Source organism: Echinops telfairi, unplaced genomic scaffold (assembly GCF_000313985.2).
Source record: "Echinops telfairi isolate 266 unplaced genomic scaffold, ASM31398v2 ScPeMD7_7424;HRSCAF=8462, whole genome shotgun sequence".
Taxonomy (NCBI): domain Eukaryota; kingdom Metazoa; phylum Chordata; class Mammalia; order Afrosoricida; family Tenrecidae; genus Echinops; species Echinops telfairi.
Window position 1 is genome coordinate 46,023,872 of NW_022111324.1, and position 25,946 is coordinate 46,049,817.

The 25,946-nt window shown below is 55.1% G+C and overlaps 3 protein-coding genes across 18 annotated transcripts in view; all 3 read right to left on the reverse strand.

Moving 5' to 3' along the window:
* Positions 1-566, reverse strand: part of TNNT2 (troponin T2, cardiac type) — a 21,628-nt gene extending 21,062 nt beyond the window's left edge. For 2 of the 15 annotated variants that reach the window (XM_045297927.1, XM_045297926.1), the window contains exon 1: positions 430-557. The gene's annotated coding sequence lies outside the window, so the exon portion shown is untranslated. Of the gene's footprint in view, positions 1-429 lie in introns of all 15 variants that reach the window. The other 13 variants (XM_045297931.1, XM_045297929.1, XM_045297923.1 and 10 more) reach the window with 12 other exon arrangements.
* Positions 567-3,686: 3,120 nt separating this feature from the next.
* Positions 3,687-22,789, reverse strand: LAD1 (ladinin 1). 2 transcript variants are annotated; one of them, XM_045298301.1, is made up of 10 exons: positions 22,732-22,789; positions 12,249-12,383; positions 9,215-10,478; positions 8,688-8,792; positions 7,503-7,546; positions 5,660-5,732; positions 5,418-5,555; positions 4,997-5,083; positions 4,656-4,730; positions 3,687-4,285 (listed from the first exon to the last, which is right to left on the reverse strand). In XM_045298301.1, the coding sequence occupies exons 1-10, from the start codon at positions 22,767-22,769 to the stop codon at positions 4,280-4,282; spliced, it is 1,965 nt and encodes a 654-aa protein (XP_045154236.1). In that variant the 5' UTR covers positions 22,770-22,789; the 3' UTR covers positions 3,687-4,279. The 2 variants fall into 2 exon arrangements, with proteins under 2 accessions (XP_045154236.1, XP_045154237.1); XM_045298302.1 differs by lacking the exon at positions 4,656-4,730.
* Positions 22,790-22,891: 102 nt separating this feature from the next.
* The window catches only part of TNNI1 (troponin I1, slow skeletal type), an 18,506-nt gene continuing 15,451 nt past the window's right edge, over positions 22,892-25,946 (reverse strand). Inside the window, exons 6-7 of the mRNA XM_045298178.1 lie at positions 23,397-23,440; positions 22,892-23,201 (exon numbers count right to left, since the gene is read on the reverse strand). Of these exons, the coding sequence (XP_045154113.1) occupies positions 22,892-23,201; positions 23,397-23,440 (354 nt within the window). The remainder of the gene's footprint in view (positions 23,202-23,396; positions 23,441-25,946) is intronic.

The following is a 25,946-nucleotide window of genomic DNA, read 5'->3' on the forward strand; positions in this document are numbered from 1 at the left end:
CTTTGCCTGGAGGAGGATTTGGATCAAGGCACTTGGGGCAGCCATTATGGGTCAGAGCATCATAATCTTTACAGCTGGCCCATTCTACAGATGAGGAGAGTGAGGGCCAGGGAGAAAAAGTAACATGAACAGCCTCATCTGTGGCAGACCCAGGACTCAAACCTGAGTCTCCACTGCCCAACACCGGGTTCTTTCCCCTCCTCTGCACTCTTCTTGTGGCCTGGCCCCTGCCACACTGCATCTAAAGGTGGCCTGCTTTCCCACCTGATGCCCAGGCCTCCTCTGGGAGGGAGTGTGGGGCGTTGTCACTTGTGGTAGCCACTCAGCGTGGACACAGTCTCTGGGCCAGGGTCCCAGGCACCAGGGCCCTCACATCTTCCCCACCACTCTCTGCTCTCCCCTGCCCAGAGATGTGTGCCCAAGTCTTACCTCACAGCAGAGGTCCTTGGGGTGTCTGCTCAGCCTGGACAGGGACTGGGCTGGGGCAGGGGGTGGAGAGGGCTTTAAGCAGGCAGGTGGGCTGGGGCCTCGTGAGCAGGCCCGTGGTGGGAGGAATGTGTCGCAGGAGAAGCGGGGGTGTGGTGGCGGGGAGCAGGGTGTCGGCTGCTATTTTGGCAGGTGCTGAGACAGGGCTAAAGGAACATGTCCCCCACGCCATATAAGCCCATGTGGTTGTCCAGCTGCTCAGATAAGCTATTTAAAGCTGCTCAGATATGCAGAGAATAGGGAGGGAGCAGGCATGTAACACAAACCAGCTGTCCCACTTGAGCATCCTGATAAAGCAGATGCCAGAGACCCGACCTGGAAGGGTGGGCTGGGGACTGAAGGAACCTCCAAGCCACTCCACAGTCTCTGGTCCAGGACTCTGGTGCGTGGAGGATAAGGGCTTATCTACAGCTTCCTTTGAAATGAACTGTGATAAAGATGTCTTCCAGGCCCTGGTGACCCCAGCAAATCCTGAATGCCTTTGCTTCTGCCACGCTGAGCAGCCTTGGGCAGGCCCCGGTGATGGCAGCTGCAAAGTGGGTATTCTCTGTGACTACCCCTACCCCCACCCCCCAAGCCATGGGACAAGTCCTCCTCAGAAGGGACTGATTTTAACAAGTGGTCAGATACAAAGAACTTAGAAAAAGAGAAAGATGATTCACCTTTGAACAGACAGCTGGGTTGTGTGTGGGGATATAAAGGCATAGTCCCCATGGGCTTTAAAAATGAAGTGTTAAAGGTCCTCATCCTGTAAACACACAGGTCAGGGCCCAGGGTTCTTGTGGGGGCAGCGTCAATCCCCGTGATAGTGAAGTTTGTGTCAGCTTGGGTGGGCTGTAGCTCCCATTCGTTTGGTCAAACACGAGTCTCGGTATTGCTGTGAAGGTTGTTTTGTAGCTGGGATTAACATTTATAACTGTTAAACATGTTATCGCCGTGGGTGGACCTCACTCTATCAGTTGAAAAGTCTCAAATCAAAAGCTGGTTTCCCCCAAAAGGAATTTTGCCTCAAACACACACACACACACACACACACACACACAGCAAATCTCCTGTGTGTCTGAGTGGAGCTGTGTGCTCCATAGGTTTGCAATGGCTCAATTCTCAGAAGTAGACAGGTCTTTCTTCTAAGGTCCCTCTGGGTGGACACGAGCCTCCACCTTTCCGTTCAGTCACCGTTACCACTTGTACCACCCACAGGCTCCTGTCCACTTCTGTCCACTTCTTCTCTCCCTCCAGGTAGATAGGTCAGTCAGTCTGTCTATTGCCTGTGTTCTTTGGAGAAGCCCAGTAGTCCCCATCCCCAGCACACTGCAAGGCTCAGGATATGATGGAAGTGGGAGCCAAACCGATGACATCAAGCATGCAGCTGCCGACCCCCAACCCCTCCAACAGAAACAAGGGCAGAGTCCTCGTGTGGAGGGTACGTGGATACAAGAGGGGGGAATCTTGGGCTGAGTGTCCTCCCAGCAGCCTCTCCTCATGGGCACCCCAGGTGGGGCATGTGCTAGCATGGAGGATCCACCTCCCTGGCCAGCATCCGTCAGCCCCGTCCCCCAGGTTCCCTCTTGGGGTCTCTACGTTTCTGATTCCCTACTCAAGAGAACTCTGGGGTGGGGTGGGGCAGATTTTGACTACTGGGTTTGGAAGAGCAGGATCTGAGTCCCAGGCTGCACCAACACCTGTGGCCGACACCTACTCCCGGCTCTACCCACAAGGCTGACAAGGGTGCTGCCTGGGACTTGGGTGTGACCTCTGGCAACAACTTGAGCCTATCCGATCTCCACCCAAGCTCCAAAGGGCAGAGATTGTGCTTCTTCCTTTGACCCCGTGATGTCCACGCAGGCCCGGTACATTAAGTACGAGGATGTTTCAACATGTTCATGGAACTAAAGATAATGGGATTTCCCCCCGTGAATTATTGTGAAGTCCCCCCCAGCCCCCACCCCGCCCTGCTCAGTAACATAGTGGTGTGACTGGGTTGCTGTGCCAGGCAAACACTTCCCGTTTCAGACATGAGCACTCAAAGGTCCTCCGGGGTCACCTGGCTGAGCCCTGGGCCCGGAGAAGGGAGGCAGCCTCCCCAGGGCCGCACCCCAGTCTCTAGAGCAGTGGTTCTCAACCTTCCTAATGCCGAGACCCTTTAACACAGTTCCTCATGTTGTGGTAAAAGCCCCAACCATAAAATTATTTTTGTTGCTACTTCAGATCTGTAATTTTGCTACTGGTATGAATAGGGTAACCCCTGTGAAAGGGTTGTTCAACCCCCCAAAGGGGTCATGACCCACAGTTTGACAACTGCTGCTCTAGAGCCTGGCTGGTGCCCATCCATTTGTCTGCCCTACCTCTCACTTGGCCCTCAAACTCTCAACTGGGGGGTGGGGGTGGGGAACTTCCAAAATCTCTTATTCTGGTAGTGGGGGTGGCACAAAGACAGGGGCTCTGGGGCTCCCCACCTCTGCTCAGTGCAGGCCCTGAGGCCAGCAGCAGGAGACTGGCTAACAATAGCCCAGTCAGCTTAGGCCCAGGGTTACTTCCAGGAACTAGGCAGTGTGGTCTACACAGATGGGGACTCTCGAACCCTATGTCTCCTGGACCAAAGAATCATGATCTGAGCAGAAGTTCTGGACCCGAATCAGAAGGGCCGGGTGAGACTGGCTGCCCAGGGCTGCGGCTTCTATGCTGGGCCTTGGCAATGCCCTTCAAAGCAACGATCCTAACTGCCTGGGAGTACCAGGCAGGGCTGGGGCTGTAGCTCTGAACCTACTCCCACCCAACCTGGTTCGCGGAATCACAGAGCAGTCAAAAGAGAAGGCAGAGTTCTAGCATTAAAATTTGGTGGGCGTGGTGGGGGAGGGGTCACAAATTGCAGCATGGCCACGCTACATGATTCAGACAGCACCAGACTGACGCTGGTTTGGTGCGCCCTAGTCTCTTAGACGCGGCTGCATTCCCCAAGCTCACAGCGCAGGCGCGATGTTGGGGAGCTAGAGGACTAAACTCTTGACAGGAGGGGGGGCAGGGAGGCAGCTGACTTATGCCTCAAGTTGCCAAGCTTTGGCCACAGGGTGTGAAGCCCACCTTACCATGACAAGAGGAGACTAGGAAAGGGACCACCCACCAAATACAGCCCATCCTCTTCCTGCAAAAAGCAGGGAGGAACCTGACCTGTTTCTAAGGCACCAGCAGTCATTTACACCTGAGAGTGCATGAGTTTTATCAGCTCCATCCTGAGAACAGATTCTTCAAAGAGGGCAAGGGGTACATAAGAGGGCACAGGGCTCCTGGCCCAGGCAGCAGGCTGGGGAGGGCAGGGGAAGACACAGCAGGGAGATGGGGTGCTTGGATGGTGAATGCCCCATCCCCACCCTGTAGTCATCTGGCCTTGGTGGGCTGGGAGTAGTCCCAGGATGGGTGAGAGGGCCTGGGCTTCAGGGAGGGAGAGACAAAGACACAGGTACCTGCTGGGGGCAGGTGACCCTAGACTTCCTGAGATGGCCCTGCCCTGGCTCTGAGGGTGAGCAGGTAGGAGGTGACAACTCTGAACAAGATACTGATGGGGCTGGCACTGGATCCCAGCCTGGCAAGCTCAGGGACCGGCTGTGCCTGCAGCGGGACAAGAAGGTACAGGGTGGCACTGGTCCAGGGCTGGACGGACAGGGTGCTGGCCAAGTCTCCCAGGCAGGAAGGAGGGGACAAGGGTGGTGAGGAGCAGGGATGCTGCTGCAGGGGCAGGTTGGCCTGTGGCAGGCCCTTGAGATGCAGACGTGCAGGTCGATCTGGGCAGAGCTCGTCACACCTGTCAAACAAAGGTGTATGAGACCAAGGGAGTCCCTAGGGCTGAGAGAAGTAGGGTCTCTCTGGACAGAAAGGCATCCCCCCCACTCCTTTGATAAGACCCACACCCCGACTGAGGCTGAGACCCAATGTGGCTGGCTGGAGGAACCAGGGGCTTTGCCAAACTAGGGGACGCAGGGCAGCTGAGGGATTCAAACAGGTTTCCCACGTGGGGTCAAGCCAATCCTAGGGAGAACAGGCCTGGGGGTCAGTGGGGGACACATTCTGTGTCTTGAGCTGTTGTCCTGATCAGTGTGCACATGCAGGTGGGCTACAAAGTCTCCCCCCGCCACCCCACCCACCTGTTGCCCTTTTCCCTCTGCTCCCCTCACCTCAGCATCCAGGGGGGTATCTGACTTCTTCCCCCACTGGGTCCTCCTGGTGGCTGCCGCCTCCTTCTGCACCTCCTGAATGGGGGCCCCAGGGTGGCACCAGGTACTTAGGGCTGTGGAGGGACTCAGGGGTCCCCCAAACTCCCTCCTCTCCTGGGATGTGCTCCCTTTTGGAAGGTTCCCAGCCCACTCCTCCTCTCTGCTGCCCTCTGACCCCAGGGCCATGGATTTTCCGCCCCTCTGCATGATCTCCTCCCCTGAAATGATGCTACTCTTCTCTGGCCTCAACCAGTCCACCATCAAAGAGCCCAAGGGAGACACCAGGGTGCAAGCTCGGTTACCTGGGAGTCCAGTTCGCCAGACTCCTGAGTCCTGCTGATCCACAGGTTGAGTCTTGACGTCACTACCCCAGAGAGCCTCAAGTTATCCTAAAAAGAGAGGCTTCCATCTCAGAGTTTGGGGCTGCTAATATTAGCGTGGAATCTTCAGAGGTCCTGGGGCAGAGGGGGCCCAACCTCAATGCCACGTGCACCTAGCACATCTAGCAAAGAGCTGGGAAGTCCCCTCCCCTTCCCTTGGGGGCTGTGGTCAAGACGAAGACAGCTTGGGATAGGAAACAAGTTAATGGCAACTCAAATCAAAGGCCAGGTTTCCCTCATGACAGAGGAAAACGTGAGCCTCTCAAGCTTGGGCAGGTCCAAGGATCCGGGTTGAGAGATCTTAGGTACAATCTGCAGACCCGTCTGGGCCTGAGCCCCTCACCTTCCTGCTGGAGGCTGGTTCTGCTGGACTCTGGCTGGATAGCCCCTTCTCAAAGAGGTGGCGCTTGCTGGCAACACCCACGGGGGCCACAAAGAACTCTGTGCGCGAGGAGCCTGGGGACTTGACCGATTCTGATCTCTGGGCAGAGAAGACACAAAGCACTCAGCCTCACCAGCACCTGACTCGGGACCCTGCCCACCAGACTACTTAGGCGTCTCCGCTCTTCGGGCGCACATGCAAACCTGTATCGCCGTGTGGTATCTCTCCAGTTTCTCTCCTAACTTGAATGAGTTAGAGGGGAGCCTCACGCTGGCACTGCAGGAAGGGAAGATGGAAACAAGGGGTGCCTCGTGAGGATATCACCCCAGAGAGACCATTCCTGCCCTGCTATTTGGGCTAAAGGGAATGCGGCCTCCACAAGTAGTATGTAATGACTTGGCCAAGGTGAAGAGCTAGACACCAGGGATGTCCCTCATCCTCTAGAACCATTGCATGAGCAGGCCATTGTTCACTCCTCCCTGTCTCCTTCTCCTCCCACACTACCACCACACTATTGCTTCCCCTCAGAGTGTCTCCTGAAAACAATGTACTAAAAGCCGTATTTACCAAAATGGGAAATACCCCTGGGGTGCAAAAGCAGATCTCTATGCTTTATCCCGGATGACGGCCTATATGGTACAAACGTTTTTAATTGTCAAGCAGTCCCTGAGAGATTGTTTTCTTTGAAAAGGGGAAGGTAGGCCAAATTAGTTTGGGAAGTAAAGGAACACCAAATATTATTCTCCATGCCCCTGAGACCAGAAGAACTAGATGGTGCCCAGCTCCCACTGCCAACTGCTCTGAAGGGGATCAAATCAGAAGATCCTATATAAAGTGAAAGAAAAAAGTAGGGGAAAGATCAAAATCCTGAAAGAGACCAGGCTTACTAGAGACTAGGGGGACCCATGAGACGATGACCCTTAGTCACCCTTTGGGTCAGGAACTGAGCTCACCCTGTGGATCAATTTTAAGCCCACAACAGACAGGTCTATAAGGAAAGCACTAGCATTAGTGTTGTACCAACACTGTAGAACAACCAACCACGGGGGATCAAGGGGGCAGCATCTGTTCAGAGGAGTTGGATGACAAGGAGACACAGAAGTGGGAAGCCCAGGGAGGAGGTACAAGAGTAGTGTTGCATTGAAGGGGTTGCAGTGAATGAGATGAAGCAGAGTACGTATGAATTGTTGAATGCTGATTGTCTTCTCTGTAAACTGTCACCCAACTCATTCCCTGCCTACCTCCCCAAGGGCTCTTCCCCATTGTCACCAGATTGCTCCCACCCAAGAAATCTCATCCTGTCCTGCTGCCTCAAACCCCACTCCCTGGCACTGTAAGCAAGGCTCTCTCTCATGAAGGGGTCCCTACCTCTTAGCCCAAAGGTCTTCATCCCCACCTCAAGCCCTCCATGGGCCAGCCAGCCACACACATCACTTTGCTCACTCTGCACCTTCGCAAACTGTTCCCACTGATTAAGAAGCCATTCATCTAGCTCTCAATCTGGAAACCACCCACTGATTCTTCAGGTCCCCTGTGGAGCACCCAGTCATGTGGGACCCCCCTCCCCATCACCTGTAAGCTACACTGTTGTAACTACTGCTGAGCTCTGAGCCCTCCTCTCTTCATCCCTGTCCTGTACCTCCCTGCTGGGCATTCTTGGCCATTTAATGATCTGATTCTTGCCTGAGGCTGTGAGACTCTAGAAGGCAGCAACTGAGCCTTCTTCATCCCGGGGCCTAACTGCAGAGGGACGCAGCATAGGTAGATGGAATTCCTAGTACATAAGCCTTCCTGCTTTTCAGGCTCTATTTCATTTTCCCCCTAAAACATAGTCCTCAGATTACTTGATCAACATGAGGAGGCACAGAGTGCTTGCTAAAGATGCATATTCTCAGGCCCCCGACACCAAGCACTGTCTATAGGCTCCTTCCTAGAAAGCTGCATCCTCCCCTCAGGCCCAGCCTGCCACATGGAGGGCGTGTATTCAGTAAATGGTGAGCGGGTATAAACAATATGCAGAGCCAGCACAGTCTGCAGGTCCCTGACCTGCGGGTTAAGGGCATTTCCGAGTTGTCCTTCCTCGGGCTCATCTGAAACGAGAAGGAAAGGAACCGGTAAGTGGTCACTCCACAGGAGTCAGTGGTCCTCTGCAAGAGTTGGGGACAGCTCTTAGGATATAGCCTCTTGTTCTCCCCGACCCAAAGTATGTGGCCAAACTATATTAAAGGCCCTTTCCTCCCTTGTCTGGGTAATTCCTGGCCAATGCTTGGGCCTCTCCAGCCATCTCAAGGAACTTGTAACCACCTGCCTTCCTGTCTGCCTCCTCCCTGCCCCTAAGAACTCAAGCAAGGACCAGGCACTGGTTAGGATCAGGTCTCCTGCCTCCACCCCAGGGCCTGATACACGTTAGCACACACAGTTGACCAATGAATGAGTGTGTGACCCAGTAAACAAACGAGTTAAGAATAAACACTGGAAGAAGGCAAGATAAACCCAGCAATTCCTAGAATTTGTACCAAAAGGGCGGGCCCAGAAACCCAGAAAGCAGGAGTCGGGCTCCTGCAGCCCAGCTAGTTTCTCCTCCTTGCAGTGCTGGGCTTTCCCACTAGGTGGCACTGCTCGAGATTGTTCATAGTCACTTTGAGTCATTAACCTCTTCTATTTAATCCAACATTTTCTGTTCGTTAAGGAGCCCTCCGGTGCTGTGGATTAGGCATTGTGCTGCTTAACTACAAGGTCAGCGGTTCAAATCCATCAGCCACCCTAGGGGGGAAAGATGACACTGTCTTCTCCCATAAAGACTTAGTCTCAGAAACCCTAAGGAACTGTTTTACTCTACCGTAGCAGATTACTATGACTAAGAATCAACTCAATGGTAGTTTGGGTTTTCTGTTCTTGAGAGAAATCTTGGTAGAACAGTGGTTAAAGAGCCAGGCCACCAACCAAAAGGCCAGCAATTCTAACCCACCATGAATTCCCTAATGACTTACTGCCTTGGAAACTTTATGAGATAGTTCTAACCTGTAAGACAGGTTATGCCACAGAATCCACACACAAAAAAAGCAATAGATTTGCGGTTTCTAGTTGTAACTACTCTTGGGAATCCAAAGCCCCTCTCTATCCAGATGAGCTTCCTGCTATCTAACTGAAGACCCCTGTAAGGTAATGGGGAGTGCTTTCCCTGGCTTGGCATCCAGTGGGTTGGAAAGACCAGGTGCCCTGGACTCTCACCCGAAAGGAGATGGTCCTGGAACTGGATCGTTTGAGGGAGCTGCTGTAGGTGACCTGGGTAGGTGAGGTTGTGTCTGCTTCCTCCTCCTTGCTGGGGATTTTCACCTGGACAGAGCAGGGAGACCATCACACAGGATGTTTGGGACCTTCCCAGGCCTCCCCACCCCTGGCTCAACCCAGCAGCTGCAAGAAAAAGTGTGAATGAGCTTTCTCTCTGTCTCCCCCCCTTTTGCACCCGCTTCTAGGGGTGAGGACACAGTCAGCTGAGCCAGGCTCCCAAACAGCACTTTCTAGAAGGATCTGGCGGTTCCCAAGTCTTGGGAGGCCAGGGTGTGGATGCAGATGTGGAACTGGGTACCAGATGTGTCCTGTCAGCAGCTACTTCAGTGGCCCGTGTTCAAGGCCAGCCTGCAAGTGGGACAGGAGGCACAAGGGAGCCACAGACCATATGGACAGGACTAGAAGGGAGACTAGAAGGGGCTGTGGGGTGGGGGTTCTAAGGGGCGAGGGACAGAAGGACTCCCAACCTGGAAGGTGAAGGCTGGGAGGCGGGAAGCCACAGTGGAAGAGTTTGGCTCCCCCTGCTCCCTTGGCTCTGCTGAGGGAGGGGGGCTCTTCTCAGAAAGGGTCCTTCTTTGCCCCTTGGTGGCGGGCTGGACCCCCGCGGAAGCCAGCTGCTCCCTGGTCTGGGGCTGCTCAGAGGTTACTGCCCTCTTGAGGGTCGGCTTTGTCTCTGGGGTTGTGGTCTTCTCTGAGGTCTGGGTCTTTTCAAAAATGGATGCTCTCTCCGACACCAATCTCCTTTCCGAGCTGGATGATTTCTCCAGGGCCAATGCCTTCTCCAAGGGGCCCGTCTTCTCTGGAGCCGATTTCTTCTCGGAGACCGCGGCCTCCTCTGACACGAAGGTTTTCCCTGCAGTGGGCGTCTTCTCGGTTCTGTCTGAACCCAGCCTCCTCTCTGAGACAGGTCTTTTCTCTGGGGCAGCTGTCTTTTCCGACACGGGTGCTTCCTCGGGGCTGGACGTCTTCTCTGAGGCGGATCGCCTCTCAAAGGCGGCCGTCTTCTCTGGAATGGAGGTTTTCTCTGAGACTGGGCTCTTCTCTGAGGGAGAGGGTTTGTCTGCGGCGGATCGCCTCTCAAACGCTAATGCCTTCGCTGACACAGAGGTCTTCCCGGAGACGGGGCTCTTCTCTGAGGGGGGGCGTTTCTCCACGCCCAGTCTCTTCTCAAAGGCCAACGTCTTCTGGGGAACCGAGGAGGATTTCCCTGAAACTGGGCTCTTCTCCGGGAGGGAAGTCTTCTCGGAGGCCGACTGCTTCTCGAACGCTAGGGTCTTCTCGGGAACCAAGGAGCGCTTCCCTGAGACAGGGCCCTTCTCTGTGAGGGGGCCTTTCTCCGGATCCGCGTTCTTCCCCGGGGCCGTCTTCTCGGGACTGAGGGAGGGCTTCTCGGGGAGCCCCTTGCCCCCATCTCCTGGCTCTCCGTCGGCGGAGCGCTCGTCCTGCCGGGCCCCGAGGCCGCGCGACTCTCGGCTCCGACTCCGGCGCGCAGGGGCGTCGGCTTCCTCCGCCGGAGCCTGCAGCGTGAGGGGCGGGGCGCCGGCGCCGGCTCCGCCCTCCTCCGCCTCCAGCCAACCCCGGGCGGGCGCGTGCGCGTGCGCAGACTCCACCGCCCGCCGCCGCTGCCGCCGCTCCTGCCTCGTGCGGAGGATGGCCTGGTAGTCCTCGTCCTCGTCTTTGGAGACTTGGGGTGGTGGGGTCAGGGCCTCTGCTTCCCCCACGCTCGGCAGTCTGAGTCAGAGAGAGGGAGATAAGGTCAGAGGGTATCAGAGGGGGTGGGGGACCTGCGGTGTCCCTGACCCAGTAGTAGAGATGCTTCCAGGGCCACCAGGGAGTCAGCGCCTGGACCATCTTTGGGAGCAATGGGTCAAGTGGACTCAGGTAACTCACTGAGGTCATATGGCTAAAGGTTATACAAATATCTGCTTTGTATATTAGACCTCCAAGATGGTGTTGGAAGAAAGCACTCCAAGTTGGAAAAAAAAATCTTAAGACCTTGAATGTTGCAGTCGTTTCATGTCCAGTCTGAATCAAACGCCACTGAGCTATTGAGGGCACTTCAGAAAAAACAAATGGGGGGGAGCGGGGCGGGAATCCCATTATCTTTTAGTTCCATGAACATGTTGCAGCCTCCTCATCCTTTTAAAAATCATTTTACTGGGGGCTTGTACAGCTCTTATCACAATCCACACATACATCCATTGTACATATGTTGCCATCGTTTTAAAAAACGTTTTCTTTCTATGCTTATTGTGCTGGGCCTGCATGGACGTCATGGGGTCAAAGGAATAAGCACCATCTCTGCCCTTTGGAGCTTGGGTGGAGATCGGACAGACTCAAGTTGCCAAAGGTCACACCCAAGGCCCACACAGCACCCTTGGGAGCCCCATGGGTAGAGCCGGGATTAGGTGGCAGCCACAGGTATTGAGGTATTGGTGCAGCCCGGGACTCAGGTCCTGCTCTTTCTTCTCTGGGGGACCCACGGGAACAAGAGCAGCACAGGAGGATGCTCCAAAACCCACAGCACATGTCACTCTGCAGCAAGAGAACCTCTCCGTAGGCTGACACTACAGTCTGGAACTGGAGCGTGACGCTGCACGGCATTTTGAATACTGTCACTCAGTTGCACGTGTGGACATGGTTGAAGTGGCAGGGTTTTGTTTTTTTCATAGATATTTTCCCACGACAAATAAGAGTGGGATACTGCACACCAGAGAGAGAGAGAGAGAGATCCTTTTCTTTCCTGATCACCCTCCTACCCTTCCTGCTACTTCTGCAGAGGAAAGCGAACTGGGGTTCACGCCAACACGTGGGCAAGTTCCCTGGATGTCTGAGCCTCAAATTGGGTTTGTCAGGAGAATGAAAACACTCATCCTGTGGCACTGCCCAGCACAGGCCTGGCACAAAGGTGGCATTCAGTAACCCCAGGCCTTCCCATCTTCCTCGTTCTAAAGTCTAGGGGGCAAACCTTGCTCCCTTCTTCCTCCCAGAAGCCAGGTGTGGAGTGTCCGGGGCAACTGAGGCAGCCTGGTTTACACTAACAGCTGAGCCTGATGGGTCTGGATGAAAATTCTGACATTTCCCTCCATCCCCACCTTCACTCCTTTAGCCATATGACCCCAGCAAGTTTCCTAAGTCCACTTGACCCACTTCCCCATCTGTAAAGTGGGTTAATGATACCTCTCTCTCAGGGATGTTGTGAAGATTTAGATGAGCTATGTCCATAAAATGCCCGGCAAAATACAGCTCATGACGAAGGCTCAACCAATAGTAGCCCTCGTGGGGAAGATGAAGGTGGAAGCTGGCCGGGCTACAGAGCACTCTGGGGAAGGGAAGGCACTTGAATTTCATCTTCATGCGGTTCCGCCTCATTCCCAAGGTCTCACTACCCTGGGCAGATCAAATGCTTAAAGCTTGATGTGTACGGCCCAACTGAGCCAATCACCATCACCTGAGAGAGGGCAGTGCACTGACCCCCTGCCTCTCGGCTGGCCCCAGCACCTGTCCACATTGAGCCGGTCTCCGTTCTGGGTGAGCTTGGGAGACTCTTCACTGGTGGAGCTCAGGTTGCGATGCCTCCTGCGGCGTTCCCGCTCCCTCTCTTCCTCGTCCTCTATGGACCTCTGCCTGGCCAGGCTAGGAGAAGGGAGGGCGAGATGGGGGGGGGGGTCAGTGCAGCCCAAGCAGCTGAGCAGCTCTCCCAGAGCAGACCAAAGAGCCCCTGACCAGCAGCCCTGTGCACAGACAGCCTACTGAGCACTCGAGATGTGGCCAGGCTGGACTGAGACCGAGGCAGGTATAAAGCCCACACTGTGTTTCTGAGACTTCAGGTGGAAAAACAGAGCTTCAGATATCACAGTCATCTGTTGTTGTTGACCTCACATAGCCATGATAATATCTTGATAATATTTGGGCTGTCTTGAAGTAAGCGGAATCTACTGTTCAAATTCCTTTCGCCTGTTCCTTCTCTTTCAGTGCGATGAGAACATTTCAGACGAGAACATTTCTAGGATATTGCTATGAAAGCTGCAGGGACTTGGGTTAGACCAGGGCTTCTCCAGCTCAGCACGCCTGGGTGAGTCATGTCTGCGGGGAGGCTGCCCAGGTGACACAGTGGCGAAGTGCTCAGCCGTTGCGAACCAGAAAGTTGGTGTCAAACCCGCCAGCTGTTCCTTACAAGACAGTTGAGGCAGTCAGCTTCCACAAAAACCTAGTCTCAGAAACCCGATAGGGCCATTCTCTTCTGCCCTATAGGGTTCACTGGGAGTTGAAATCCACTCAATAGCAATGGTCTGTTTGGGTTTTTTTGTGTTGTGTTGTTTGGTCAGGCCTGTGCACGGTAGGGTGTTGAACAGAATCCCTGGCCTCTACCCAGTAGATGCCAGTAACACGGCCTAATCATGACAACCCAAACTGCATCTGGGCATTGCCCAATGTTCCCTGGAGGGCAAAACTGCCCCAAATGAAAACCACTGGCTTGGGCTTTGCTCGGGATCCAGACTGCATGAACGAGTGGACTCAGGGGGGTAAGAATGTGGGTGGGTGGGAAGGGTTCTGCCTGAAGCCAGCGGAGGGATCTGACAGGCTTTCTTCTCTCGCTGGCCACGTGATGGTCAGATAGTATCTCTCAATCAACGATCACAGAGACACTACCTCGGAGTTGCCCAATTCCCCACAGCATGGCTCAGCTTTGGGAGGAGGAGCTCACACGCAGGACAAGGCGCACCCCTCAGAAAGCCTCCAAGATCATCTTCCCTTGCACTCTTGGCTGCTTTCACCTTCCAGAACCAGTTTTCACCTGTTCTACAGCAAGGGGTCCCTGCACACCCCACTTCCTGTCGGCCTTCATTCCTGGCACCAACCCCCACCCAGCCCCCTCCATCTACTCCCCTTCCCTCATCCATCTATCCATCCAGTCACCTATCAGCTGAAATGCCTATCACCCAGTCACCTCCCTGGGTTCTGACCCATTTCCACCCACCCAACCCAAAAGCAAAAACTCTCTGAGCTGCTGTGACAGACCAGTACCAGGCCAGCAACTGCAGGTATTCTCCAAACCAGACAGGCAGGCTCGCTGCCACCGGGAGAGACCTGCACGTACACCAGGGGCTGGTCCAACCACAGGGCAGCGATTGCTCTGCAGACGAGAATAATGCTTCCTGCAGACCAAGACAATCAGGAAAGACAATGAACCGGGGCTGGACCTTAGCAGATAAACAGGATTTCAACAGGGGTCACGGGGGCTGGGGAGAAACTTGGCAGGCCAGTCCCCCAAGGGGTGGACTAAGTAGGTCTAGTGCAGTGGTTCTCAACCATCCTAATGCCTTGACCCTTTAATACAGTTCCTCATGTTGTGGTGACCCCCCAAGCATAAAATTATTTTCGTTGCTACTTCATAACTGTCATTTTGCTACTGTTATGAATCGGGTGACCCCTGTGAAAGGGTCGCTCACCCCCAAAGGGGTCCTGACCCACAGGTTGAGAACCACTGCTCTAGTGGGTCAGAAGCAGGTGAGAAGGTACGGAGTTCGTTAGGGGTGGGGAGACTGCACCTCACACAGAGGTCCGTGAGGGCTTCAGCAGCAGAGTGGCAGACTGAAGGTGAGTGGGGTGAGCCTGGTTCTGACTGGGACCCACATTTGGAAGATTCTAGAAAGGGTCCCTTCCTCTCCCAGTTATGGCAGCAACTCCCACTGGCAGTCTGATACTATCCTCTCCACTCCTTCCCATTGCCCAGCCTCGTTCACTGGGCCTCACCCTCCTGAAGGGTCTCATGCAAGTTTGCCTTGTTTTAAGGAGACATGTTTCTGAAGGGGGGAGGGGGGATGATATCAAACCCTAAGGTTTATAAATTGTATTGCACCTAAAATGAACCCTTGGTGCTTCCTAGAGAGGAGATCCCTTCAGAGCATCTTGTGTTAGACTCCTATAAAAGCCTGGGTTCTCTTCCCGACACGATTGCTGAAGATAAATCAGGTGCATAAGCAAATGTGGTGACGAAAGCTGATGGTGCCCAGCTATCAAAAGATATAGCATCTTGGTTTGAAAGATAAAGGTTTGAAAGATAAAGACTTGAAGGTAAACAAGTGGCCATCTAGCTGAGAAGCAATAAAGCCCACATGGAAGAAGCACCAGCCCATGTGATCACCAGATGTTCATAGGATCAGATATCAGGCATCAAAGAACAAAAAATCATATCATTGTGAATGAGGGGGAGTGCGGAGTGGGGACCCAAAGCCCATCTGTAGGCAACTGGACATCCCCTTACACAAGAGTCAAGGGGAGGAGATGAGCCAGTCAGGGTGCAGAGTAGCAACAATGAAACATATAACTTTCCTCTAGTTCTTAAATGGTTCCTCCCCCCGCCCCCCACTACCATGATCTCAATTCGACCTTAAAAATCCAGCTAGACCAGAGGATGTACACTGGTACAGATAGGAACTGGAAACACAGGGAATCCAAGACAGATAATTCCTTCAGGACCAGTGGTGAGAGTGGTGATACTGGGAAGGAGGGAGGGAGGAGGGAAGGGAAGGTAGAGAGGGGGAACCGATTACAAAGATCTACATATAACCCCCTCCCTGGGGGATGGACAATAGAAAAGTGGGTGAAAGAAGACGTCAGACAGTGTAAGACATGACAAAATAATAATAATTTATAAATTATCAAGGGATCATGAAGGAGCGGGGAGGGTAGGGGAAAATGAGGAGCTGATACCAAGGGCTCAAGTAGAAAGAAAATGTTTTGAGAATGATGATGGCAACAAATGTACAAATGTGCTTGACACAATGGATGGATGGATGGATTGTGATAAGAGTTGTACGAGCCCCCAATAAAACGATTTTTTTAAAAGAGCCTGGGTTCTAGTCTTTCTGCCTTCCAGAGAGTCACTCCCTCCTCGCCCTCAGTTTCCCTTCCTAAAGTAAGCACAAGCCCCAAGGCGGCTCTGGTTTTGTTTTTACTAGAACACAGGAAATCACCTTTGTTCACATGACACGCATTAGCCCAATATGACCAATAAAGCGCCTACTGCGCAGCAGGCCAGCTCCCAGGGGCTGGGTCCCAGTGAGAACAAGAGCGATCAGGGGAGGGGCAGTCACAACACAGGGAGCAGAGAAACAAAGTGAACAAAATTGGAACTAGGTAAAGGATGATGTGCGAGAGGGAGACTGTGCAGGGAAGGCCTCCCCAGGAGACTTGGTTTCTCGAGAAGGAGCCGGCAGAGCTGGGTCGGGTGGCAGAGCGCTCCGCTCCGGAGACAGCAAGTGCAGGCCCTGGGTGTGATGGGAACTGAGCTGGGGGAGGGGGGGGACGGGGATAGAAAGTTAGTCACAGGAGACGAGGCTGAGACTGGCCAGCAGGAAGGTGGGACAAGGTGGCAACGCCCAAGTGGAGGGGCCCAGCGAGCAGGTACAGGAATCTGGGTGTTACTCTAAGGTTGCTGTGAGCCACTGGGCCACAGGAATGAAATGACAGCATTTGCATTTCGAACATTTCTCTGAGGGCTGTGTGGGGAGAAAGACGGAGGGGGGAGGAAGTTCCTGCAGTGGTCTAAGCCAGGGTGATGGGGGCTCCAGCTGGAGCGGGAACAGCAGAGATGGGGAAGGTGATGGATGTGCAGTGTGATGCTGAAACCAAGCCAGCGGGGTTTGCTGATGGATCAGATGCGGGACTGGGAGGGAGGGCTTAAGGAAATGGGACGAATCAAAGACAACTCCTAGGTTCTTGGTCTGAGAGATTCTCCCGGTGCTGCTATTCATGGGATGGGGAAGACCAGGAGAGGATGTCTGGTGTGCTGTCAGGATGGTCAGAGAACCCCAAACCAGACCACTGTTGCCAAGCCGGCTCCAGCTGGTGAGAGCCCGTGTTAGAGTAGAAGGGCCCCACGGGCTTCTCTTGGCTGTGAGCTCTATGAAAGCAGGTCCCCCGGGCTCTCCTCCACACCACTGCGGGGTGTGTGCTCACTCTGCCAGCCCCAGTAAGCAGCTCAGAACCAGCCATCTGCACCATCCCATGGGGACCCAGGAGAGGGGACTCAGGAGCTCTGCTGCTGGGAAGTTCAGCGTGAAGAGGAAACACAGGATGTCAGAGGCTGCAGCCTGGGGACAGTAGGAAAAGCTGGGCAGAGTGCTGTCCAGGAAAGCAGAGAAGCCAGCAGTGGGCATGGATTCAACTGCACAGCCGTCCCTGGTCACCAGACGGGCTTGACTGGCAGGGGAGGAGAGATGGGCACCAGGAAAGCAAAGTTAGTGACTACCAACAATCAGGCAGAGAAGTTAAACTGGGGGCAGGGGGTACAAAATGGGGCAGCAGCTAGAGAAGAAAGTGTTTTTAATTGAGGTATTTTTTTAATGCCATAAACACATGAAACTTGAGTCTTGCCGAGACAGGAGAGGGAATGAGAAGTCTGAGAAAAGGCCGCGAGGAGACCCCAGAGGGAGGGAGGACAGGCTAGCTCTCTCTCCAGCATGGCCCCTGGCCCAACAGGTACCAACAAATGAGTGGAGGGGGCAAAACAAGCATAAATGCCCACTCCTAGGGAGCAGGGGCCCCCTCCAACTTGAGGACTGGCCAGACCTCCACCCTCAATGAGGAAGCACATGAAAGCAATCTGCCCATCTCCTGGGGCCTGCCCATCACCCATAGGGAAGGAGGCGCTGCCCTTGGGAGAGGAGCGTCCAGCTGCCCACTTGTGACCAGAAAGATCGCTCTTCTTGGTGGAAGCCTGCTTCAGTCCTGTCTCCACCCTTCAACCAAAATTCTCCCCTCATAATCGTGACCCTGAACATAAGCAAGACCCCCTGGGGCAGCCTTCAAGGGGACTTCAAGCCATTCATAGAAAAAGTCCATGAGCTTCTCATTCCACACGTCTATGAGCTTCCTGAAGCCCCCTCCTATTTTTAGACAGATCTCTTTGCTTGGTCACACAGAGATTGGGGGCCTCATCTCCCACCTCTGCCTCCTCAGGACCTCCACCTGCGGCTGGCTTGAATTTGAACTGGGTTTCCAGTGCTCTAGTCCTCTAGAGGTTTGCCTCCCCCTTCCTAGTCCAAAATGAGGACAGCCCCTGTCCCCCCTCTGAGGCCCACTGCTCTCCCAGGGCACGCCCAGGCGGGGCAGGCTGAGCCCTCAGGGTTCCTAGGTCCTGAGGAGCGTGGTTCCCACAGGCCCTGTCTCAGCCCTGTGGGAAGACTGTGTTTGTTTGTCCTCCGGTGGGCCGAGTGTGGTATGTGATCCGTCAGAGCCCCGGCTCCTCAGGAATGACTCATCCCCAAGGGTGGCCCTCGCCCAGGGGTCTCCCAGGCCACAGGCACAGAAGGGCATTCCCCCCACCCCGCCCCACCCAGCCTTGCACCAAGATGCACTCACCACTCAGGAATCAGGGCTGCCTTCACCCCTCGCGCCCTGGCAAGACAGGACTCCCACCACTGCTACCACCACCCAATGGACCCCTCCCTATGGGGTGTGTGTTGGTGGGGAGCAGGGTTCAGTGTTATCTACATTACACAGAGTCGCTGGCCGCTGAATAACAGAAAGGAGGGGCAAAGTCCCCAAGGGGGGACTTCCAGCTGGCACGGTTGCTGGAACCTCAAAAAGACAGGAAGGAAGGAATGAAGCTGCTCTCAGCACGTGGTCGGCATCAAAGAGGAGGACACTGCACAAGGTTCGTGGGGGGAAATGTGGAATGGGACAATCATGGAATATCTCCACAGACTCTTTGCAGCATCCTGGTATTTGCTGAATGTGGTGAGCCATGACAAATCAGGCTCTGGAGGAAGACCTAAAAGCACAAACATGCAAGTGCTTACCATAATGCCTGGCCCTAAGTATTTTACAGATACAGGGAACATTTACCCTCACCATCACCCTATGAGGTATGGTGGCATGACCCCACCCCCTCCTTGGCAGCTAAGGAGACTCAGAGGGGTTGACAATGGACTCAAGGTGGCACACCTAAAGAGCCATGCTTTCTACCTAGGCTAGTCGGTCAAAAGCCCTCAGCTTCGAGACTAACTGCCACAAAAGGGAGTCCGGGGCGGGCTGGCCCTAAGCCAGGCCAGGTGCCACCTTCTTGGTGGGGCAAGCCCGACAGGGTCTGTCTTTAAACCTCTGAAGGTGCAGCCAGGGGAAGTTGATGTTTGGGAGAAACCCAGGGGCCAATACTGCTGTTCTTTCTAGTCCCAGAGCCACGGGGCACAGTGGTGAATGCTCAGCTGCTAGAAAAAAGGTTCCAACCCACCCACCCCCACCCCACCACCCACCCCTCTGTGGGAGAAAGATGTGTCCATCCACGTCGGTGACAATGACAGCAGCTCCGCTCTGTCCCACAGGGTCACCATGAATCAGGGTTGATTTCATAGCTGTGGGTTTTCCTCGCCCCCGAGCCAAGCCCTGGGCAGAACCTGCAGGTCCGGCCCCACAGGCATCCCTGCCACTCTCACCAGCTAATGCCACAGTCCTGGGTAGCTGTGCCTCCTCCCCACCTCTCCTGGCCTTCACTCGGACGCACGCTCTCTCTCTGCCTCTATGCAGGGCTGCCATCTCCCTACACCTGACCTCCCCAAGTCCATCCTAGACCGAAGGTTCTCTTTCTCCTATAAATCCTTCTGCCAGGCCTGCCTCCTCCTGCTCCCAAGAGTGAATGCTGGGCCTGCTCTAAGGCAGGCCCTCCTCAGGGTCACACAGCCACCTCTTCGGCAGCAGCTGACAGGAGGGTGGGGAGAACCCCCGCAGTTTTAAACAAAACTGTACGCCTCAAGCTCACTGTCATCAGTCCATTCCAACTCCAGAACCTTTTCCCCCCAAACAGAATCAAATTGATTCTGACTCATAGTGATTCTAGTGGGCAGGGTAGAACCAATGGCCCGTGGAGTTTCCGTGGCTGTCCCCTTTACAGAAGAAACCCTACAGGCATAGTGGTCAAAAGCTCAGCTGCGGACTGAAAGGCTGGCAGTTCGAAACCCCTGACGCTCGTGGCAGTCTGATTCCCATAAGATCACAGCCTGGGAACCCAGCGGGGCAGGTCTCTCCACTCCTACAGGGTTGCCATGAGTCAGAAATGGTTTGACAGAAGTGGGACTCTTTATGGAAACAGATTCCCACGCTTCCCCTGAGCAGCAGCGGGTGGGTGTAAAGAGCCCACCTTTCAATTAGCAGTGGAGTGCTTAAATGCCGTGCCACCAGGGTTCCTGCACCCATCGTTCATATAGGAGCCCATTATACAACAGAGCAAGGCACATTTGCCAAGGTTAAAACAGTGGAGGGTATGAAGGCTGTTTTAGAAGCGTCTCCTAGAACCCGGGGCCCAGGCAGCATGATGTGCCAATCAGGAACCAGGAGAAAAGGGGAGACAGCCCTACCCAGCACAGGGCCAGAGGCCCAGCGCAGACTGGCTGTGCTATCCTGTGTGATGAGAGGGGTCGCCCGGGGTGGGGTGGGGAGAGGTCTCTGAGGCCATCTCCAGCCGTGGCAACCTTAGGAGAGGTGTCAGGGAAGCGGAGGGCACGGAAGGGCTGCTCAGGGCCCAGACCAGGCAATGATTAACCAGTCAGCCACTCCATCCCCGCCGCCTCAGATCCACCCCTCACCCCCCGCAGACAGGCCCAGCCAGGCCTCGCCCAGGGAGAAAAGGACAAGGCTGCAGCCCAGGCGCCTAGCCAGCCAGCTCACCACTGCCCCCATGCCAGGTGGAGCATCCAAAGTTTTCTTATCAGCCAAGGATGGACTACAGACCACCCTGCAGCTCCCACCCACCTCCCACCTCCTCCCCGAGGAGCTCAGCTCCAGTTGGAGCCATGGTCGGTCAGTCGTCACTGTCTTAGCACAGTGCCCACTCCCAGCCTGGGAGGCTTGGAGGACAGTGACTCACACTCTCTCCTGCCGGCCGGCCGGCCGAGGCTTGTTGTTCCTGCTGGGAGTGGAGTAGGAGCGTTCCTGGGTTCCAGGTGCCTCCTCAGGGTGACTGTTGGCAGCAGCTGTGTCTGCCCACGGGGCGCTGTCAGGGCTGGGGCCCGGCACGGAGGGCAGGCCGGGGGCTGCCAGGGCACGACTGCTGCCCCAGGGCTGAGCCAGATCCACTGGGCAGTAGACAAGTGGAGACCAGACCATCCGTCCACTTGAGAAGCTGCAGTGCCCCGGCTGCCCACCACACGCCACACACCGGCCCTCTGCATATCCAGGCACGCTCCAGACACAAAATCACATAGATCCCACCAGGCTGGGAACTGCTGAGAAAGAGTGTCTGGTTCATAGTTTTAGCCCAGCGCACAACCCTGAACGCTTCAATACACATTTACTTGGGGCATCCTCGGACTTCAGGGCCCAAACTCAGCAGCCTAAGACCCCACTACCTGCACAATTGTCTTTACACTATAGAGGCTGTAAACACATCAGCCCACACATACACTGTGCACACAATCAGCATGCCCATTTACAGGCACCCATATGGTCACATCCACCCGCATGCAGCATCCATGACCTTGGCCCCCAGTCCCAGCCTCAGCACAGACCTGGTCAGGCCTCAGCGCGGGCGGACTCCTTTTCAAGAGTACTGGGCACCCTCCATTCTTGGGCTTTCCTTTTGCACTCTCTACACCCCATGGCTTCTCCACACCTGGGTTAGCGGGCAACTGTCCTTCAAGCAGCTTGAAGTGTTGAGAATCTGGGGAACTGGACCCCCAGTCCTGGGGATGGACTTGGGAGAGTCCCAGCGCTGGAGAAACTGATCAAGCAAGCCCAGGGAAATGTGGGAGAGCGGCCTTGATGCGGAAAGCCTGTGGTACCCACACAGGAAGATGCCGGTCTGCACCTGGAGACAGCCCTGACCTCCACAAAGGCCTCAATACCCAAAGCCCACCTGGTAGGAGCCCTGAGGCTGACTTCCACCTGGTTAGAGCCTCAAGGAAGACGCCTGGGGGTGTAGTGGTCTACGTGTTGGGCTGCCAGCAGCCAGTTCAGCAGTTCAAATCCACAAGCTGCCCCCGAGGGTGAACAATGACAAGATCTGCTCCTAGACAGAGTTACAATCTCGGAAACCCAACGGGCCAGTTCTACCCTATCGGGCCTTATGAACTGGAGATGATTCAATGGGAGTGAGTTTGAGTTGAGAGCCTAAGAGACCAAAGGAGCAGGCCTCCAAGTCTGGGCAACCACCTAAGCCTCACTTTCCTTGGGGGCAAGGTAGATGAGAGAGATGAGCCAGTGTTCATCTGAGCACTAGCCCCAAGATGCATGGTCAGGGGGGCCCACCCACCATGAAGGCTCCTGGTTCCTAAGTCCCCTCCCAGGCTTCTTGACCCTGACAGGATGTCCAACAGTCAGAGACAAGAAATCGGGGCCCTGGCTGTTTGGAGGAGCAGCCCCCAGTGAGCTCCTGTTAAGTAAAGACCGCAACACAGAGCCGGTTACCTACTATCTCGAAGTCACTCAGCCCAGGCAGCCCCACCCCAAAATGTCTTCTCAGACTTGAGCCTCCCTTGGTGGGAGGGGGCCTCTGATTCTCTCAGCCCCTGTTGACTGTGCTCACCCTGCAAAACCGCACTGACCCCACTCCTGACTTTCCCTACGCCCCAAGAGGGGCGGAGGGCTCCTCCCTAGACCCACCCCCACCCTAAAATTTGCTTCCAGAAAAACGGGGCCAGGAAGTGAGGCTTCTCTCAGAAGAGGACGCTTAGAAGTTACTTCTAATATATACACCATCTTTCCTCCTCCCCCTCCCCCCACAGTGGATCATACCTGGGGGGCTGCCCAGGCCGGGGCCGGCCCTCCCCTGACACCCCATTTGGGACTTAATCTCCAAGAAGGGCGCGGTGGAGAGGCAAAAATGCCCACCCTGTCATCCGAGGGGGCCTGAGTTTGGCACTAACTCTGCGCCCTCTGGGGAGCAGCAGGAGGAAAAACCGGGCTTCCGTGCCAGGGTCCCCGGGCGGAAAGCGCCCCAGCGGTGCGCCGCTGGCCCTGCGCCTCCGCCCGCGGCCACGCTCACCTGGACAGCGCGGACCAGTCCTTTCTGCTGACCGACATGCTGCCGAGCCCCAGCGGCCGCCGCGTGCGTCCTGCTCGTCCCCGGGCGGCGCCGCCGCTGCTCACCTGCGCGCCCCTCCCCCGGCGCCGCCGGCCCGGCCCAGGTAGGGTCACATGGCCGCTTATCTCACCCCCGCTCGCGCCCCGCGCCGCCGCGCTGCGATTCGTCGGCCGGCCGGGAGCGGCGTCCGGGGTGTGGGCGTCCCAGACAAAGCCGCATTGATCTCCCTCCCGACGGGCTGGGCCGCGCGTCCGTCCGAGCGCGCCCGGGAGCCGCTCGGAGGGCCGCCGGACGGACCGACGGACGCCCGGGCCAGCGCCCAGGCTGCTTGGCTGCCCGGGGCGAGGGCGGGAGACTTCCTGCTCAGAACCAGTCGGACCAGCTTGGCGCTGGGCCGCCTCCTCTCGCAGGTGTCTGCCAGGGGTGCCGTGCTGGGGAGCGGGGCGAGGGGGCGGGGTCAGGCTGAGCTCCGTGTCCGTAAACCGATTTAGCCTGCCCGAACGCAAGAGCAGGAAGCCGGGAGGAAAAGTTAGGAGCAGGTACCGTCATCCCAGGTCTAGAGCGCGCAGCGCCTCCGGACAGTTTCCCAAGGGCGGGAACCTCCCTCGGCTTCTGAACCTCCCTACCCCACGGGGCCCAGCCGGCAGAGCTGAGCTGGCCATCGCCTTCTCTGTGGTGTGGAACACAGCCGCACACATTAAAGCGAGAGCCTTCGACTCAGTCCAGCAAACTTGGAGCGTCCGCGGCCCCCTCAAAGACACGCTCTCGCTTGCCAATCGATAGGCGGTTTCTTCTCTGGTCCTGCACTTTGAACTGGAGTGCCCATTTGGGTTAGTGCCGTGTCAGGAGCTTTCTCTCCAGGAACCAGGCGCAGGTAGGCACAGGGAGGGTCAGGTGCTGAGCCCGGAGAAGCTTATCTCCCCTGACAGGTTGGACAGTGCAAGGTCAGCTTCGGTCTCTGCTCGGGGTCGCTGGAGGTGCAGCCCCCAGTAGCAGGATCAAAAGGCAGGACCCATGCGCTGACCTACTCCCGCGCTCTGGCCTCTCCTCAGTGCTATTAGGAAGCATGCTTTCGACTCAGGAACCAGTGTCACTCAGGAGCATTAAAGCCAGGGACAGTCAGGTTTTGAAAAGTCCCAAATCTCTATGATTATAAATCCAATACACACACAGTAGGGCCCCCAAAGTTCCTGGAGTGCAATCACTGTATGTCACTAGACACTGCGTGCCATGCTCGGGCTGGATCCGCACATGACGTGGGCAGTCAGTGGGATCACAAAGGTGGTCATGCTCTGGTTCCTGACTGGAAGCCCCTCAGGGTCTAGTCATGGAGACACACAGAGGCATGCAGCGGGCAAGTCAAAAAGTATTGCTGCAAATCCAAAGGCACCTTTCTTCAACCAAAACATCAAAACATGAAGCGGCTGTTTCTCAGTCTATCCTCCTAAGTCTAGACCCCCTCACAGTGCGGTTTCCATCTCTCAAGCCCTTCCCCAGAGAGCTCTGCATTCCTGGATGTCTACCACTATCCCCCACACACACACCCGGTCAGGGACTACGCTGGGGGTACCCTCAAGGCACTCAAACTGCGCTCCCATTCTCTGAATTTGAGGAGCAAAAAGAAATCTAAAGGGGCGAATGGGGCGAGGTTTCCAAACAAATTCTCACAGCCCAGCCATTGCTACCCTTGAAGGATGAACAGGTGTATTGTTGTGGGGGAGGTGGAGCGTCCCTCAAAAACATCCTGGCCTATTTATCACCCATGTGATTTTTAACTTTCTTAAAATGTCTTCAAAATAAGGGCCACAATCATCTTGTGTCAAAGACTCCATCAGAATTCCCCCTGGGGAATTCCAAAGAGCAGTCACCAGGACCTTCCGCTCTGACCTCTGCCCAGCGGAGTTCCTCAGAAGCCCGTGTCTTGCTTGGACTCTGGCTCAGGAAGCCCAAGACCCACCCTAGTGGTTGTTCATTCCATAAGGTGGTGTTCATGAGCTGCCACCTTGCTGAAAAGATCCGTGGACAGATAAACCCTCTGAGCTACTGCTCTTCACACAGGGCTTCTGGATTAAGTATCCCTTCTTTCGAAGGCACCCTAAAGAGAGAAAGCCAAGCGAGTGACCGAGAGGACGCATCTGCAGTCATCTACTCATTACAGAGGCATGTTTAAACGTGTTCCTTTGAAATAAGCCTGTGCATACATGAACTGGAACCCTGGCAGCGGTATTTTTATATGTACATCTATTTTGTAGCATGTCTATATATATATACACACACCACAATAAAGAGATGAGTGGTTGTCATATGGGTATTCACTTCATAATTCTTTAAAAGATACATGCGTGAAAACATAAGCATACATTGGTCACTTCCACAGGACTCACCACATCTGGGAACTCCCTGGTCAGGGGCGTTTCAAGTCTTTCCGGCCACTTGTCAGGAAGGAGGGATCTCCCCACACCCTAGAAGAGCCCCAAAGCAGACATCTAGGCTCTGGAATCCCCCCACCACAACCCCTGCATGCAAGGCTTAAAGGGTAGCTTCTGCTTCTGCAGGCCGGAGGGGAGATGGAGGGAGTCCCCAGCCCCAGGCCAGACCCGGACACTTCAGTTCTATATCCATTCGTGTGGCTCTCTTAAGCGAGGGCCAGGCCCCTGACACTGGTGAGGGAAGGGCAGAGAAAGAGGCAAAGGAGGCACTAAGCTGCTCGCTCTGAAGAATCCAGGGCAAGGGTGCCCTAGCTTCTGGTTTATACAGGCTAATACCATATTGTTTGAATACAAAGACTAAACGGAGTTGACACTCTCTTGAGAAATAAGAACATTTTATAACATTCCTGTCCACTCTCCTCACACCAGGAGCCCTAGTAGCATCGCAGCTACTGGCTGGGTTGTAAACCATGAGGTCAGCAGTTCAAAACTACCAGCCTGTCCATGGGGAAAAGACAGGACTTTCTAACCTCGTGAACGGTCCAGTCTCAGAAACTCACAGGGGCAGTTCTGCCCTGGCCTATGGGGTCAATGTCAGTCAACATCCACTCGGCGGCAGTCAGCTTGGGTTTTTTTAATCCTCCCACCTATGAGCAAAGGCTATTTTAGGGGTGAAAATGAGCTGATACCAAGGGCTCAAGCAGAAAACAAATGTTTTGAGAATGAGGATGGCAACAAATGCACAAA

What these genes read in the sequence shown, in the direction of transcription:
- LAD1 (XM_045298301.1), bottom strand. Translation starts at nt 22,769, where the DNA reads ATGTCGGTCAGCAGAAAGGACTGGTCCGCGCTGTCCAG. An exon ending in TCCCAGCCTTCACCTTCCAG is followed by an intron (nt 8,793 to 9,214) that starts GTTGGGAGTCCT and finishes TGCTCTGTCCAG; the next exon opens with GTGAAAATCCCCAGCAAGGA. An exon ending in CTGGCGAACTGGACTCCCAG is followed by an intron (nt 4,731 to 4,996) that starts GTAACCGAGCTT and finishes GCCCCCATTCAG; the next exon opens with GAGGTGCAGAAGGAGGCGGC.